The 18,547-nt window shown below is 37.6% G+C and overlaps 1 protein-coding gene across 7 annotated transcripts in view; it reads left to right on the plus strand.

The window, feature by feature from the left end:
* TRAPPC9 (trafficking protein particle complex subunit 9) overlaps positions 1–18,547 on the plus strand; it is a 474,287-nt gene that overhangs the window by 60,260 nt on the left and 395,480 nt on the right. For all 7 annotated transcript variants that reach the window (XR_007376065.1, XM_048940414.1, XM_048940418.1 and 4 more), the window contains 4 exons: positions 68–194; positions 1,799–1,931; positions 5,694–5,857; positions 12,662–12,814. Coding sequence is in view for 6 of the 7 variants with exons in the window: in XM_048940414.1 (XP_048796371.1) it covers positions 68–194; positions 1,799–1,931; positions 5,694–5,857; positions 12,662–12,814 (577 nt within the window). In the remaining variant the exon portion in view is untranslated. The remainder of the gene's footprint in view (positions 1–67; positions 195–1,798; positions 1,932–5,693; positions 5,858–12,661; positions 12,815–18,547) is intronic.

Raw genomic sequence — 18,547 nt, forward strand, 5'->3', positions numbered from 1 at the left:
TGCAAGGGATTAAATCGTAAGTGTATATCATAAATGGATTTATCCATATTGTACAACTTTTTTTCAGGGTCTCTTGACAACAGGAGTAGAATTTGAATCTCTTCCTGCAGCCCTTTCTCTACCTGCAGAATCTGGTTTGTATCCAGTAACTCTTGTTGGTGTTCCTCAAACCACTGGACAGATCACTATCAATGGTAAGGGATCTTTTTCATCATTCTGTCCTGTATTTTGTGTGCCTGTGAGTGATGTTATAGCACAATTCAAATGGATGTGCTTTACACATTTGCCACTCCAAATTCTCCTCAATATGTGAAACAAAACAAAAAATCAAGCAGAAACACAAATATCACTATTTGATATGCTAGACTTCATTAAAACCATAGTATGATGCTGAAAAATCATTTGTTTGTAATGGTAACAACACATATTTACAATATCTTCAGTATGAAAGGAAAAGGATAATGAGCTCCATCTTAGCAATGTTTCAATTTGGAAAGCTTCCGAGAAAAATGGCTTAAACTTTTTCATGAGAAGGCAGAAGATCCTTCAGCTCCTTTTTCTTAATTAACCATTTTCATGTAACGTTACAGAAATTTTTGCCAGTTGCTTGTGTAGAAACAATTTAGCTGGTGTGTGTAGAGTAATGAAGTCAAGATGTCACTGCATTCATAAGGCTAAGTGGAATCGTCTTCCTAGTAAGTGAAGAGAATTAAAGAACTTTTTTTAGGAACCTGGCAGATGGACTCCTTGAAAATGCAGTGTATGTGAACATGGTAGATGCAGCATGTAGTAGTACTGAGCCATATTAACAACGTGAAATTTTAGGTACATACTCTCATAATATAACAGGAAAAGAACTGTTTTAATACAATTCAACACCAAAAGAAGATGGATTTGAACTCGAAGAAGATTTGTTCTCATTGTGTTTTTCCTAAATGCTTTTCTGCCTGCTAAAAAAATGATTTTGCTTTCTTTTTAGGTGTTTTTTTTTTTTTTTTTTTTTCCTTCAGAAACTATTTCAGTAAATACAGAATAGCATCAAAGCATTCAGGAACATTTGTTCTGTAGTTGTCCGCTTTTAGTTTCATATACTAAAAATGTATTGCAAGCAGAGGAGTTGATTTCTGTATTTGGTTGTTACTTGTATGTCAATGGATTATATTTTCCTTCAGATACAGGTTGGTATATATTGCTTGGCAAGGAATTGGTGTTGAGATATTTGACTGCTAAACCGAGCTTTTAGAGTATAAGCTGTGATATCTCATGGCAAGTGTACACATATATCCATATTCAATTTTCTAAAAAGAATCATTTGCCTCGGGGATGCATTATCTTCAAGACACTCTAGAGACTGCTGTCAGGTTTTTTTTGGAAAAGTAGGGGAGTCTCAACATTAATTGAAAGGTAACAAGTTATGTGCACTGGTGGATAATGTGATAAGGTATTGTGAAATGCTGGTCTGTATGACATAATTTATTACGTTGAACTTGTAATGGTTTACAGAATTTGCCATAATGCATGGTAAAAATTCTGGACAATATATATATATATATATTATAGATACAGAGACAGAAATGTGTGTTTTTGTATATTATTTATTTAAAAATATTATCTTGGCCACTCGGAAGCTTTTTTTGTTTTAAATATTTTATGTCCTGAGAAGATTCTCTTGTAGAGAAGGTAGTGTTCTAGGTAGCAGAAACACTGACAAGTTCTGGCAGGTAACATTAGTGTATTAGATCTTTTAGAAAACAAAAGCAATGTGCAACTTTTTTTTTTTTTTTAAACAAAAAATCAGGTTACCATACCTCAGTGTTTGGAGTATTCAGTGATTGCCTTCTGGACAACCTACCAGGAGTCAAGACCAATGGCTGTACTGTTGAAGTCATTCCAGCTTTGCCGAGGCTACAGATCAGTACCTCCCTTCCAAGGTGAGAAGCTGAATAAAATGAGGATTTTATTTGGTAATATTGAAGTGTTAACATTCATAAATGTTCATAAAATCTGTAGTAAAGGAATAACCCATGAAATACTGTGGGTTAGAAGGGGATCTTCCAGATATCATCTGGTGTAGGACGTTGCTCAAAGCGGGATGAGCTCTGACTAGCGATGTGCCTTTGATGTTAGATGTGTTTGCTCAGGACATTGTCTCATTGTCTCTGACCACACATGGAAAAGTCTGCCTCTAGCCTCCTGTTTTTCAGAGTGAAACAAACAGCTCTTTGAATCTGTCCTTGTATGTGATGTGCTCTGTCATCCTGTTTGTCCTTGATGCTCCTGTTCTGGATTTTCTTCAGCATATCTATGCTTCTGTTTGATGGGTGTATGGGAACTGCTGAATCACGGCCTGAACCTCTGATTGACCACCTGAGGCGAGCAATGAGTCAGCCCTGGGAGTACAGGTGAAGGCAATTCTCCTGTGCTATTGGAATGGGTGGAGCCTGGCTCCCCCTCTCCTAGACCCCATTTAAGAGCTGGCTACTAGGGGGAAGGATCTCTTTTGGAGATCACTCCTCTTGGAGTCTTCTCAGGGAGCCCAGGATAAGGGTAAGCTTTCTATCTATTCTTCTTCAGTGTGATAACCTGTTTAGCCTAACTTTCCTGTATATTTCTTAATTATAACATCCATATATTTGGTAATTATGCAATAGGGAAGCTCCAAGTTAGACAGTATACTGCAGAAACAGTGTGTGTAAGAGTTACAAGAAGAATTAGCTAAGACAATCTCTTCATATACTCACCAGGTGTGTCAATCACATCTCAATTGTCTGTAAGCTAAAAGTGGTTGATTTTTTTTTTTTTTTCTTTTTTTTTTTTTCTTTTTTCTTAAGCTTTATTTTCAGGTAAAGAATGTGACTAACTCCACAACTTTAGAGAGAACTGCTAGGACATGGATTTGATTCAGTTTTTGATGAGAGCGCTTGCGTACTAAGTAGCATGTTGATCAATGTACAAGTCTTGCCCTCCGTCTACCATTTTGCAAATTGTGAAGGATTTTTTTTTAATTTTAAAGTCTCTTTAAGTTATAGATCAGCAAACAACATTTTGTTGCTTATTGATTTCTATTCTTGTTCTGTTCTTCAGTCTAGTTTACTTAATAACTCGAAGTATTCAATTTGGCTCTGATTTTTCCATAAATAATTTTACTTATGTGGAATGAGTTGCATTGGTAACATTTTATTGCAAAGACATGAAAGTAGTACTGTGAAGACAGCAAAGCAGTAAAACAGTGTAGTGAACTGGTTATATAATACTTGGTAGGTATGCAGTCTATATGGTTTAGCTGTTGTAGGGAACTGGTAGCTCATGGCTTGAAAGGATAGTTGAGCACGTGGTGAAGGGATATGGCTGGCCTAGGGAGCACAGGCAAATTGTTTGCACCTGTGTCCCTTATGCAACCAGAAGGGGTGGCCCTGGGCTCATGTAAGGGCCAGCCACTGGAGGGAGAGCATCTTCTGGACCTAGGCTGCTTCCTGTGGAGGAATGTTGTGTAGCCACTGAGCTCTTTTATTAAAGAACGTGGTTTGAAATACAGGGGGAATTGCAAACATTCTTAAAGGAGCATAATATCTACTCTTTTTGGATATGTGCTCTACTGAGAATATGGAACATTAATAAGACTTTCTTTGTATGTTGGAGTATATTTCCCTTTTCACTGGTGCTAAGATTGCTCTTAGCTTCTTCAGATGCTTTGGTTTCTGTGTTCAGTCTCAGCTCTTGTGACATCCTAGATATTCAGATGTGCTCCTGGTTATCTTGCAGTATGCCAGAGGTCTTTCTCTGCCACCACTTTGTCCTTCTCTCAGACTCTGTGACAGTAAATTGTGTTATGTAGCTCTTGTAAGCTCTACTTTATCCTCTGGAGAAAGACACTGTAAAGAAATAACAGAATTTACAGTCAGCTGTAGAAGATCTGAGTAATTTTTCTTCTCCTGTATTGCTGGTGTGTTTTATGTTTACATTTGCTTTGAGACCCAGCCTACCAACATCTGAGCTGTATTACTGAAAGGAAGTCTTTTTCTGACTGATCACATCAGCCTTTGTTGAAGGTAACTTTTCTGAGTTTATCCCCAGTTCATTTATTTTTGAAGTGTTTGAGATAACCTTGATACTGAACTTTGTGAATGACTTCAAGGTTTGTTTGAAGGGTCAGTTAAAGACGTGAGCTCTCTTTCTATCTATTCCAGTGTTGGTTGAACTAAGAGAGATTTTGAGTTGATAATCATATTGGCAACAATAATTCCAGGCCTTTCTATGCGTACCTAACAGTTGTTTTGGAACAGTTGTCTTGAAAGATCAGTTTATTAAGCTCAGCTTAGCAGGAGCTTTAATGAATCTTCCTGTGCTTGAGAATGACTTAATAGCTATTTTTTTATTATAGGTATATAAACACACATTTATGAATAAATTTATATGATATATGATACTACACTACTGAGTGAAACATTATTGATGGCAAAGGTTTTAAAAAGAGAACTGATGGGGGGAAGACAAATTCGTAAATAAAATTATCCAAGATCTATGGTGTGGATGAACTTCAGTAAGTGACAGTCAGTTCCACAAGAACTAGAAACTTTGGAAGCTTCAGGCCAGTGTGCCGGGCATCATGACTACTTCCTAATGTACTGAAACACTTCCATGGTGTTCTTATGCTCAAAATTTTGTTCGTGGGCAAAAAAGCCAAGAACTTCACTGTTCACATCTTAGCAGACTACTAAAGGAATCATTGTTAGTACGTATTATTGACGAAGGAAGAAAAAAATACTGTGTACAGAATCATGCATTTAAAATTGTTATATATGTTCTTCCTACCTGTTTTCCTGTTGTTATTCTCACCCACCCACTGCTTCTCTGGGTCCTAAGAATGGCACTTTCAGCCTGCAGCTGCTGTTACAGTGAGTTGTCTGCATCTGGAAACCTTCACCATGAGGAACACAAGCTGATGTCATTTTTGCTCTTCATTTTTTTCCACTTGGAGATGCATGAGACTATTTTTGTGGTTGCTAATACACTTTTTCCACCATGCTCTGCCTTCACATGCTGGTCTGGTCATTGAAGATATATCTACCTTCATGTAGGACATTGACAGTATGTTGGTGGAGTTTGGGAGTGCTTAACAATGTAAAGTAATTTATCCTCTTCTGTAAGTACAAAGGTTTCATCTCACCTGAGGCTTCTTCTGCTGGTTGAATTTATTCTAATTTTTTCAATGTGGATGGGCTGATCAGAAAGCAGTACAGACTTCAGGATCCTGCAGATGGCTCTCGCTGGTATCAGCCATGGCGTTCAATAGCTTCCCTTGATTTCCTTTTCTCTTTAGTACTCAGACCTGGTGTTCAAATACTTGGTAGATCAGATGTCACTTCTTTCAAGTTTGGTCATACTGATAACCTGCAATTGTTTTTTTTTTTTGTTCTCTTTCCTTTACTTAATTTTTTTCAAGGGTTTTTTAACAGGCTTTCAGTCAGGGAAACATTTTATATTGTTTTGCACAGCACTAACATTTGTCATGGTGTAAAAAAAATAGAATGGAAAATGATGTCATTTTATTTTTAGCCACATTCAAATATCTTCAAGATTTCAGAGCCATAGTTTTTGAATCTTTGAAGAATGGCTAAGAGAACGTAGTCAGTTGGACACGCTTTTAATGCGCTTATTGTAATACTCTTTGCATGTTTGTCGTATCTTTGTAGGTCCGCTCATACACTTCAGCCTTCTTCAGGAGATGAAGTCTCCACTAGTGTATCTGTCCAGCTTTACAATGGAGAGACTCAACAGCTGATCATTAAGTTGGAAAACATTGGAACAGAACCATTGGAGACGTTGGAGGTCACAGCGAAAACAGTCAATACAAAGGGTGTGTATGCTGTTTTAAAATTAGGAAGAATAATCCTTTTCATAAATAAAAGCAGGACTAGTTATGTTTGTAGGATGTTTTTTTAGGTCAGATTAATGCAAATATAATACCTGTTAAAAACTTTATTTTTTTTTTTTTGTATAAACTTGAAAATGAATGTAAGAATATGCAGGAAGAAAATGAAGGAAAATGTGGAACCATCTGTATGTAAAGGGGTCATATGATTTTTCATATACTTCCTAAAATGAAGTGCTCAGTAAGCAATAGGAAAATGTGGGATGGAACACTTTAAAAAAAAAAAAAAAAAAGACACAGCCCAGATAAAACAAAATAAAACGCTTTGAATTAAAAGATTGAATTGAAGATGCAGAAGAAATATGCAGTACATTTCCTGCTTTCACTTCTCCCAAAGTACATACTTACATTTATCAAATAGTCTGAGAGACAAATATCGCCTCCTTGTGATGGTCTGTCAGCTCTACTGTCCTGTGAGGCATCATTAAGAAAATGATATTAACAGAAGAACTGCAGATGACGAGCAATAGAATCTATACGTACAGTAGAAAGACCTCATTTGATTGTAGATTTTATTCTATCAGTGCCAGATGATTTAAATGCGATGTGATACCTGGTGTTTTTTGCTCTTTTCAGCATTCAGGCTTGTCTTTTTTTTCAAGAGCATATCCTCTTCTCTGCAGCCTGAGAGACGAGGAGTTGCCAATCATCCAAGAATAGATTATCTGTCAGGGAGTTGTTACCAAGAACAACTTCAGAAGTTGAAGTAAAATAGTTTACTGTTCTCTGTTTCAGTAATTTTAAGGTGTTCGTACTGTGCAAAGTTCTTGCTGTATGTTTGTAAAGGAAAGACTAAATACTGTGAGTGAAGGTTTGTCAGCAGCATAATCTTGTCAGTGATGCTGTATGAATGGAAATAAGTGAGTAGTACATGAAACTGCATTTAATAGAAACGCAAACTCCTAAATTATTATACATTAAGATATTATGTAGATTGTTAAGAACACTAGGAATTATCTGTAGTTAAGAGAAGTTAGGAACTATCTATAGTATGTATTAATAAATGGTCTCTTGGATGTTCTTTACTATTTCTTACTTGAAATGTGGCTGTAGTGCAAGCTGCTTGGGGTTTCCTTGAGAGCTGGTTGGCATCTTCGTCTGCCATTATGGCTGTTTGCCTGCCTGTCATCTTGGGAGCCTGTAAGAAGTGGTTGCCTAACTTCGGCCAGAGACACAGAGCCTCTAATCTTTCTTGATTTCACCTGATTTTTCTTTTGTTCTTTCACTCATGACACTTCTTACAAATCTTGCACAGCTGCTGCATGTGTGCCTGTCTAGCCTGTTCACAGATTTATAAGAATCATTTCGCTTGGCAGAGACCCTTAGGATCATCAACTCAAACCATCAATATAAGACCAGAAAGTCCCATCAGTAAGCCATGTCCTTAATTAAAAAGGCCACAAATCTCTTGAACACCTCCCGAGATGGGGTTACCTGTCTCTCTGAGCAGCCTGTCCCAATGACTAGCCACCCCTTCTGTGGAAAAACTCTTCCTCATATCCAATCTTAACCTTCCCTGGCACAACTTGGGGCTACTTCCTTGTGTCTTGTCACCTGGGAAATAAGACTGATGCCCAGCTGGTAGTTCTTGGGAGTGATGAGGTTTCTCCTCAGCCTTCTCCAGACTGCAAGACCCCAGTTCCCACAACTGCTCCTTTTAAGTCTTGTTTTCCTGTTTGTTGAACAGTTTTGTCGCTCTTCTCTGCGTGCTTGAGCAGCTCAGTGTACCTCATGCATTGAGGGGCCAAAACTGAACACAGTATTTGGAGTGCTGTCTCACCAGTGCCATCTACAAAGGGACAGTCACAGCCCTGTGTTCTGAAACAGATCCTGAAGCAAATCAGAAAAAGGGAGTTGTCATATTGTCACAATAAATTCTATCAATATCATGTCTTAATGTCTCGTTATACCAGTCTTGTCTAGCAGGCTGTGGTATCTGTAAGTCAGACATCACATGTATGCTGTGAAGGCCAGCTGTGTCACTTCATGTTGTCACTTGCTGTGTCAGATGCTCTTACACTTTTTTAGAATGATGATGTGCAAAGGATGACTTTCTATCCTCTGTCTCCAGTCAGCTCTTGCCAAAGGATTGTTATGTCAAAGTTAAGGGGTTCACTCTAAAGGCTTTTGTAACTCAGCTGTTCAGTCCATTCTGGAGAAAAGGTGACCCTGATGTGTTTTTTGAATCTTGAGGCATTGAGAGAAGAATGCCAGGCATTCTTACCAGACTTGCAGGCTGTAGTGAGCGCCAGCTGCACATGCTGAATGAGCTTAAATGATAGAAGCAACCAGTCCTCATTGATCTTTCCTAAAGTGATTGCTCTCTGGAACTTAAACATATGGAAATAAATTCACCTGTCTAACTCTGTTCTTTTCATGGCCTTTGAAAGCATCTGCTTGTGGTCTCAGCTGTTTAACCATGCCTGATCTCAAGTGAGAAAAATCTACTCTGAGGACCAGGTAGCTATTTTTAAGAGTTGCAGATATGTATCTGCTTATCTTTTTTTCCAGCCAAAACTACAAGCATTGGTAGTCCTGCTGTGGTTTTTGCTGTGGGATTTCTCAGGTCTTTTCCTTTCTGCCCTGTTATTCAGGACATTTTAAGATATTTACTCTTTTTTTTTCTACTCCTGGGATGAATATTAAATGGTTCATGGTTATTAGAGCAAGTTCTTGTCATCTTATAAGGGTGTTTGTTAGCTGTGTGGAAGCAGCTCTTCAAGATACATTTACATTGTAAAGAGTATAGCAAGGTCTGCGAGTCTATTTCTGTCTGCTAGGTTTGAGTCCAAAATACTCTGTAATTATCTCCTCGGTTTGAAAGATGCTGTTTTCCTTCAATCTGGAAGAAGATATAATAGTAATATTGGTTAGTTGCCGATCAGCACACAAGCTATTAATGTTTTTAACCTTGTAATTCTAACATGCGCAGTCTGCGGCTCCAGATTTTCACAAAACCTCGTGGTTACTCTACATTGGTAAATTCACAACTTCTGTTTTCACTAGAATTACGTGCACTTGACATTTAATGTGAATGAATGTCTATGCGTTCAGAGCTGATTGTTGCTTTGGGGTCCTGTGTATTCTGCTGGGGATATATAGATCAGCTGGTGTGGCAGCAAGAAACAGAGATGCAGATTACTGTGGAAGTCTGTAGAGTTCTGTTGCCTTGAAACATATCACATTTTTATTTTCAGTTGTTTATCCTCCGTGTATGCAGTGTGCTTTTGTTTCTTGAATTCAGAGATATGGACCATTCTGGTGTCATCTGTCTGTGCTCTTGCATTACTATTTCCTCTCAGAAGCTCAGCTTGAGAAGCAGCAGTTGTTTTGGCTGTGATCTTCCTAGAACTTAACTGTCAGTCATAGTCTGCTATTTTTTTCTTTGTACTTTGTTTCTTTTTGTCCTTACCTTTAAACCTTTTTCTTCTCTGTTCCAAGTGTTTTAATTAAATTGTTTGCAATGTTGTTAGAGACTCAGTGGTCCTCCAGACTGAACTGTAGCTTTTTATCCTGCTGTGCCTATTTCTATTTGTCAGGAATTTACAACTCAGAGCACTATTCCACATACATGCACTTTCTGTGATGCTTTAAGTTACGTTTGCAATCTCAAGGCTGATTACAGTTACAGTTAGTGTAGGGTTCTGTGCCCATAACCCCCACCCTCCCAATTCTGCAGCAGTTCTGTTAGGGCTGATGGTTCAAGAATTCATAGAACCTTAGGAGAATGTACTTTGGGAGATCTCTCAAGTCTGGCCATGGTTGTGTTTGTAGTGTACTTAGTATCCTTAGTTGATGCGTATCCCCGCGCAGTCCTCTTTAGGTAGCTCATTAATTAAATTTGCTTAATCCCATTTTGAAGCTGCCTGCCTCTGTGTGTTGGCATTTTATGGTTTTTGTGAAGTGGTTACAGGCAAATAATTCTGATAGGCATGGTAGCAATCGCAGTGCGTGTTGTTCTGTACAACAGTATGGCCTTGTGATGGTGAGAAAGTAAAAACTCTCCTAATGGTTACTTGTAATTGGTGTGCAGAGTGCCAATATGGAATTGTTTTTATAGATCTTAAAACCTGAAGATGTTGGAGTTGAACCTGAAATTATGTTATGGGTAAGATACCCTATGATATTTGTTGTGATTTTAGTGATTTAGTCTCTATAAAAAGGATATAATAAGTTTCTCATTTACACTCCTGACTGGAAGTGGCTTGAAACTTCAACTGTTGAATGCAGATTTTAGACTCTGGAACCAACTGAATGCAAAATAAGAATATTTTCCATACAACTGATAGGTTTGAATCCCAGTGTTGTGATATAATTCAGTGTAATACTGACTGCTAAACCAGGTAAAGAAAATAATAATGAACTATAAACCAATAATACTTAATATTGAACTTGATTTTTCAACTTGAGCATTCAGACTTTGTCTTGTAATTACAAGTGTTTAAATTAGAGTGTATTTCTTGGGTACCTTAATACCTGCAGGGGTTGTTTTCACTCTAAAGATCTTTTCACCCTTAATATCTTCAAATGCATTTTTTGCTTAATGGAAATACAGTTTGGAAACAACTTGTTCTTTAAGCTGGAAATACAGTCAAGTACTTGGGATATGTCATTTTGATTTGAGGAAAAATATCCCTGTAACATACTATGTTTTTACTTACCAGGAACAGAAAACAGAGATTGCTCTGCTTTTAAAATGTATTTCCTCGAAAATGAATGGAAATTGGAACAATGAGTTTGTTAGAGCTCAATCATTGGATGAGATGGAGGTGACTTTATGGAAACAACTATTAGTGGGATTTCTTATTTTTACCGTATTTTTGGTCTTATAGAGAAGTCTGTAATACTGATTTGATGAGGGAAGAATGAAGACAATTATTCTAGAAAAAGCATTTATCATTTAGGTAGAAGCAAGGGAAAAATATTCACTTGTTTTTCTGGATGCAGCTGTTTCTGGGTAAATTAATGAACTTTTGACTAGAATTCTAATTATTCTTGTTAGATCATTAAATCTAGACTGTAGCTGAAACAGTCTTCCCACTGTTTTCTTAAAGATGATGACTGGAAAGGCCCTGAAGTGCCAATACACTTACTTGCTTGTAAATGGTACAGAGCAGAAATGAGCTCTGTGACTTTCTCTGCTCCTTGTGCAAAACATTGCTTTTTCAGTGAGCCTTTAGAATAATTTGTCAGCATTTTTTGCTGGCGTTTGTGATGTGTTGCTATAAATCAGTAAATATCTCTGAAATGCTCCCAGTCTAACTATCAAGTTTATGTTACATACGTAGACATTCGTGCCAGTGCTCACCTTTTTATGATCTTGCAAATATTAGTGGATATTAATATTTATATATACTTATGGATGTGGTGGTTTCACTCCCACCGAGTTGCACACCTGCTCTTCCCTGCTGCCATGGATGTGGGAGAGAACTGCAGGGGCAAAGGTGAGAAAAATCACGGGTTGTAATAAGAAGAAAAAAGAAACAGGTGAACAAGTGATGCAAAGGCAGTCACCACCTGCTACATCTAGAGCAGCTGTTTTAGGCTGTTCCAGTACTCAGAAACCTTGTCTAATAAAAAAAATAAAAATCCCTTATGTAAACTTCATAAACTTGACAGAATACCAAAGCTTTTTTGCTTTTATTGAAAGCACTTAATCAGAAAATCATAGAATGGCTTGGGTTGGGAGGGACCTCAAGGATCATCAAACTGCAACCCCCCTGTTGCAAGCAGGGCCACCAACCTCCACGTTTAATAGTTCACCAGGCTGCCCAGGGCCCCATCCAACCTGACCTTGAACACCTCTGGGGATGGGGCACTGAGTTCAGTTTTTGGCATATCTTTCAACTTGAAATAATGCAACTCACCCTTCTTCCTGAAGTGGCATTGACCTCTGCTGCTCTTTACTTCATAGTGGATTATTTGTTGTTCTTGGAATGCTAAGGAGGCTGCATGAATGGTAAAAGGATCTCAATCTATTGCAGATGAGCAATAAGTGATGTTCTTTGTTTTTGTTCTTTTCCTCCTATTACTTTCTGGTGTTTCAGGCTTAGGAAAGAAGAACCAATAATGACTTGTTGCATGTCATGAGAATCAATGATAAATCATTTATTAACCCATATCTTTTAAGTAAACTACTCCTACCTGGTGCTATTCTTAATGTTTGAATGTTGCATACTTTGTGCTTCCCAGTTTAGAGGAAGGACTTTGTTTTCTTTACAAATAATTGAATGCTGATGGCCTTCATTGTCTTCTTTGTTGCTTGTTAACTAACTGTGTAGTGATGCCACAAGTGTTTCAGAATTGTAACTTACTTATTTTGGTGTAATATCTTAATGCTTTTTTTTTTTTTTTTTTTTTTTTTTTTTGCACTAATGTGCCATTTCTTAAGTGGGAGCCTAGAAGATTCAGAGCTATGTGAATTTTTCAAGCTATATCTTTGAGTATTCAGAAATTATATTTAATGCTACCTATGGCATAATATATGTTGGTTTTTTTTTCTGTTTTTATTCACCTAAATTTATATTTTCAGTTTTGTGATCCTTTCAGTTGCTGTAATATCTCTGATGCCTTCTAGTGTTACAATCATTTCTGATGCCTTATGTCTAAATATCTTAGAATTTAAACAGAAAATGAGAAATCAGTTAATGCTCTGCACAACAGTTACAAAATGAAATATTCTTAATGACGGTGATCATAATCTTAAAATTTTTGCTTATTTTAATACAGAGAAGCTGTATGGAGACTTCCTGAGTTGGAAGCTAGAAGATACGCTCTCCCAGTTTCCTCTGAGACCTGGGAAGATCGCAACGTTTGTTGTAAACATTAAAGTGAAGCTGGACTTCTCGTGCCAAGAAAATCTTCTGCAAGATCTCAATGATGGTGAGTTCTTCATTTCCTCTTCCTCAGCAGCGTTTTGTGAGCTGCTGAGAAGCAGTTGTCCAGTCCTTGTGCCCTTCTTCTTTGAAATACGGCGTGTGATATTTTAATATTTATAACTTGTAATGCAGAAGCAGCTCTTCAGTGAAGATTATGGATTGAAGACTGAATTTTTGTGACAGCTTGACCAAACTTTGACATGAGACCATCTTGCTCTTTTAAAATTTTTCTTGATAGAGATTGTTCTCTGATGGAGAAAAACAGTTTGTAAATATCTTTTAGATGTTTAGATGTAGCAATTAATATCAAGTTGGTTATTTCATTTTACAGGATTGTAGAATTGTTAATAGTGGCTGATAGTTTTGACAGAAGAGTCATACTGGTTTGTAGGGTGTAATCCCTCAAATATTTCTGTTTTCTTATGCTTAAACTCATAGCTTTTTGAAGAGGAAAGAATGATGTTTGCGTGTATTAGAATGATGCCATATTACAAGCACCAGTAGTGTGGTCACCACTTGTAGTGAGGATTTCCTCTATCATGAACACGGTCTTACTGGAGTAATTGCTATACTCTGTATTTCTTCCATTGTCTGATATATTTACAGTAATTGAATTACTTGATAAAACATAATATTTGTGTATCTTAAAGAGAACCATGTAATAATTACCTCAACTTTTCCCTGAATTCACTTCTAGGTGTACAGTTTGTGTAATCAATAATTACAATACAAATATTTTTCAATGTAGAAAAACTGCAGTGAAATGGCATGCATAGCTTAATCAAAGCCGAAAGGACTGAGTTCTGTGAGTCACCTTGCATATGCTTTTAAACAAAAGTTGAAATTATTTCATTATTTTTTAAACATTCTGAGTGTAAAATAGATTAAAAAACAAAACAAAACAGAAAATGTAATGTTTCTATGCTAAGACTTACTTTGCAGGACTCCATTTCTTAATTATTACTGTGCAAAGGCTTGAAAAAAATTTTTGATGGAAGGAAGAAGGAAAGCACCCTGAAATTCTGACGAAAATGTGGATACGCAGGAACTGAGGTTTAGAGAAGTGTCCTTTATAGGAAATGTAATTCTATGCAGCACAAATTTTATGAAACAAATTTACAGAAGTAGAGTATAGGGGAACTATTGAATTATTTTACTGTTTTAGGAGCATAAAATACTGCGCTTCTTGCAGATCCCTGAACTGCTGGTCTTCATGTTCCCTTGCAGATGATATTGCCATGGAAATTTCAGTAACTTATTGCTTGGTGATTTTTAAGGGCTTTTATGAGCTCATAATTCAATTCCTTGTCCATTACATTGTATAGAAATTGCGTAGGCTGGTTGATTCAAAATGTAAGTTTAGCTTCAGTTTTGTTTGGAATTATCTTTCTAGTTGGCGTTAATGGAAAAGAAATCTGAATCATGGGTATGAGAAGAAATTTGATCGATGTCATCAACGTGACTTAAAAAGTAATTATGAAAGTCAGTATTGTAAAGGTAGACATTATGGTTTTTAGTTCCAGTTCTCTTGGTTTATTTTTGTAACTTTAAAAAAAACAAACTTCTTTCTGCTATTTGCCCTGTCTCATAAATCTCCAGATGTAATTGAAAGCTAGATATGCGGGGCAGTATTTTGGATGAAATAAGGTACAAACAAAATACACTGCAGAAGAAGTTAACTCGCTTTATGACTGTTTACAAGAGTGGATGGTGATAGGACAAGGGGGAATGGTTTTAAACTGAGACAGGGGAGGTTTAGGTTAGATATTAGGAGGAAGTTTTTCACACAGGGGGTGGTGACGCACTGGAACAGGTTGCCCAAGGAGGCTGTGGATGCCCCATCCCTGGGGGCATTCAAGGCCAGGCTGGATGTGGCTCTGGGCAGCCTGGTCTGCTGGGTGGCAACCCTGCACATAGCAGGGGGTTGAAACTCGATGATCATTGTGGTCCTTTTCAACCCAGGCCATTCTGTGATTACTTCCTCCTTGTTACTGATTTGAAATAGCTGTGGAACAGTTTTTATTTTTATTTTAAATAATATGTATGTAACTTCTATGCGGCCACCTATGGGGAAAAAAATTTCATTCAGTGTTTTTCCCTTATTATTTTTGTCTGGAGCTTCTCTGAGATGTTGTCCAACTGCAGACAGGAGGTAGTCAACCTTTTTCAGTAATGATAAAGAAATAAGGTCTGTTAGGGTCTAGGTGACAGGTACCACCTGTACTTCAAAGGTATTACTAGAAATGCTATGTACATTAATATTTTCACTCACTACTGTAATTTTTATGTATTTCTCTGAAGTCTTACAAATACAACACATTTTGAAAGAGCAGGTAATGTCCTGTTATGAAGTACAACAGAAAACTAAGAAGGTCAATGGCAATTACAACATGTCTTTTAATCTTACGGTAGCTATGTTATCTTTTGCTTTTGAAGACCAGATTAGACCAGATTTGCAGTGATGATCAAAATACTTGTGTCTTTTAAAAGTAATGCCCTTAGCGGGGCATCTGTTACTTTGATCTGTTTTCACTTGCTGCTGAAATTGCTTCCTTTTGTTTATAATCAGAACGCAGCGCAGAAAGGACAAATTACAGATATTTCTGATGATACACTTATCCAATTGGAAAATAAACTAAGTTATCAATCAAATTGCTGATCTAATTCTTGTGTGTTGATGGTATACTGTCTGGTAAAGGAAAATGTTAGATGCTCTTCTAGATTAAAGGAAACAAAAACTCATGAGTGACTGTACAGGATCAGATCAATGACAGTCTAGTCCAATATCCTGGCTGTGATAATGGTTAAGAGCAGATGCCTGGGGTACAAAATAGGGAAAATTATGAACATGTATGTGATTTTCCTTTGTGTTTGAATCCAGAATCTGGTACAATTTCTCTGTTTTTTAGGCATTGTTTGCGTTCTCAGTGTGTTTCTCCTTCGTAAAATTCTTTGCACTCTGCCAGACCTATTCATAGTGTGCAGAGAAGCTGCACAGCTAAATTATTTTTGTCAGCTTTCAGCCTACTGGTGTCCGTCCAATAGTTTATATTTCCTTGTATTTTGAGAAGCAGGTAACAGTCCATCTTCTAAACATTTTATCAGTGCTCATGATGCTACACACTTTTCCAGTGTTATTTTTACGGTGGTCTCTTTCTCAATGTAAAGATTTGTTTGGCTTTGCTGACCTTGTTGTGGGAAGAGTTCCATATGTTTGTCAGCATTATTGTCTCTGGAATGCTCTTGGTTCTATATCGTTTCAGAGGTCTGTATATGCTATTTGGAAGGCAGTCTGTGTACTTCAGTAGTGACCAAACGATGCTCCTTGTTGTTTTCTGTTTCTTGCCTTAGAATAATGCACAGCTTATTTACTGGTTTCTGACTGTTGTTCAACGTTCATTGGTGGGTTCATGAATCTGTGAGTCACAGCTCTACAATCTTGCTTCAGAGCAGTAATGATATTCTGAGAGTCTCTTATTTCACATATAAGGCTATGATTTTTTTCCCTTTTATTTCTGCTGAATTTCACTTGACATCTTAGTCACTGAGTGACTGAGTCTTAGTGACTGAGCCCAGTCACTGAGTTTCATAAGACCCTAGCTGTTATGCCAGCAACTGGCCGTTCTCTATGTTGTATAGGCTTCAACTCTGGGACTGGGGTTTGTATGAATATAGCCTTGTAACACACCAATAACACAGAAGTATGTGTGCCCATTAAAACCTGCCATTGAGTGCTTCTGTCACAATCTGTTTTGCTTTTACAGAATCACAGAATGGCCAGGGTTGGAAGGGACCTCAAAGATCATGAAGCTCCAACCCCTGCCACATGCAGGGCCACCAACTTCCCCATTTAATACCAGACCAGGCTGCCCAGGGCCCCATCCAACCTGGCCTTGAACACCTCCAGGGATGGGGCATCCACAGCCTCCCTGGGCAGCCTGTTCCAGCACCTCACCACTCTCTCTGTAAAGATCTTCCCCCTGACATCCAGCCTAAATCTTCTCTCTTTCAACTTAGAACCATTTCCCCTTGTCCTGCTGTTGTCTACCGTCTGGCTCCCCTCCTGTTTGTAGGCTCCCTTTAGGTACTGAAAGGCTGCAATGAGGTTAGCCCACGGCATTTCCTTCCTATCTTTAGAAATAATTACTTTGCAAGCAGTTGGATCAGCTGGGCAGATGTTCTTAGGACTCTTTATTACTTAAAATTAGGAAAACAAGGCTTATATTTGAAGGTAGTTTCCAGAGATCTCTAGAAGGTTTTCTGAACACCTCAAATCTTCCTTGTGCTGAGTTCAGAGTTCCTTCCATTTGTGCTCTTGATTCTGTGGTCGGGAAATTCTGTGTATGTATTTAATGCAATTCCAAGGCAGTTGTACTCAGTAAGACTTGAGGAAGCACTGTATTGCTTGGTACAGCCTGGCTTAAGGAGCTTCAGCAGTAAGGTGTCTCCCTGCTGCTAGATGAAGGATTTCTACAGAATGTTCACGTTGTGAATATAATTAGTTCTTCTTCCAAGTCTTTATAGTTTAATTTCTGATATCTCCTTTTTCCCTGATGTTAAACAGGACAAGAACAATAGCTGCTCTTTTGGATTGTTTTATAATTGGTAACTTGTTAGTGGGAAGGAGTCTTTGAAAAAAGCTTCTATTAAATGAGGATAATGTTTTGTGAAGTAAATTAAACTGCAACAAATACTTCATTATGCAGAAGTGTTAGTGTTTGTTCATTCTGTGCATAGGGGACCTAAAGACAGATGTGAGACTATTTAAATACATAAACTCATCAAAGGAACTAACTACATGCTAAGAGAAGCAAAACTGTGCCTTAAGTCACTCTTCTCTGGGGAGGAAAAGGTTGCAGAGAAATAATAGTGTGTTTCTAAAAGCAGTGATCTTGAATGTGTTCTTAATATTGGTATATGAGACTATTTTGCATCTATTTTGGAATTGCTTTGTTGCTTTTATTTCATAGCTAGATTTTATTCACTTAATGTTCTTACAAGGCTTGTAGATATTTCTTACTTGGTTTCAAGTCTTGTCTGGTCTGAAAAATCAAGTAGCCCATGTAATTCTATTAGGATAATCATTTTATTGATGATGTCAGAAGTCCTAAGAGATATTTCAGTACTATCACGTGTGTTATTACTTTTAGTTGTTTTTACTGCATTTAATCATTCAGAATATTTTCTTGGTTAATTCTAGTTTTTGGTCTCAACTTCGATGTTAATTTTCATTTTTAGTTGCGCTTCTAATCGGAGTAAATGAGTCTTTATTGATGAATGCTTCTGTCCTTTTGAATTCATCAGCAACCTATTTTAAAAACTGTTAATTTTTTGAGAATTTCTTACAGTTTTTCTTAAATTCCAGCTTTAATATCTACAGAAGGCAAGCTGCCTTTTTCTTTTCCAACGGCCTTTGAATCCATCTATCTCATAATTTGATTGTTACAGAGGTTATTTTTTTAACAGTATGTTAATGCTGAAGGCCTTCAGCTTGTGTCAGTTGTACCAGCTGCTACACAAACATACAGTAAGAGGCTCCTGCACTTCGGCCACAACAACCCCAGGTGACGCTACAGGCTTGGGGCGGTGTGGCTGGAGGACTGCGTAGAGGAAATGGACCTGGGGGTATTGATTGATGCTCGGCTGAACATGAGCCGACAGTGTGCCCAGGTGGCCAAGAAGGCCAATGGCATCCTGGCTTGCATCAGAAACAGTGTTGCAAGCAGGAGCAGAGAGG

The sequence above is a fragment of the Lagopus muta genome, chromosome 3, assembly GCF_023343835.1.
Source record: "Lagopus muta isolate bLagMut1 chromosome 3, bLagMut1 primary, whole genome shotgun sequence".
NCBI lineage: Eukaryota > Metazoa > Chordata > Aves > Galliformes > Phasianidae > Lagopus > Lagopus muta.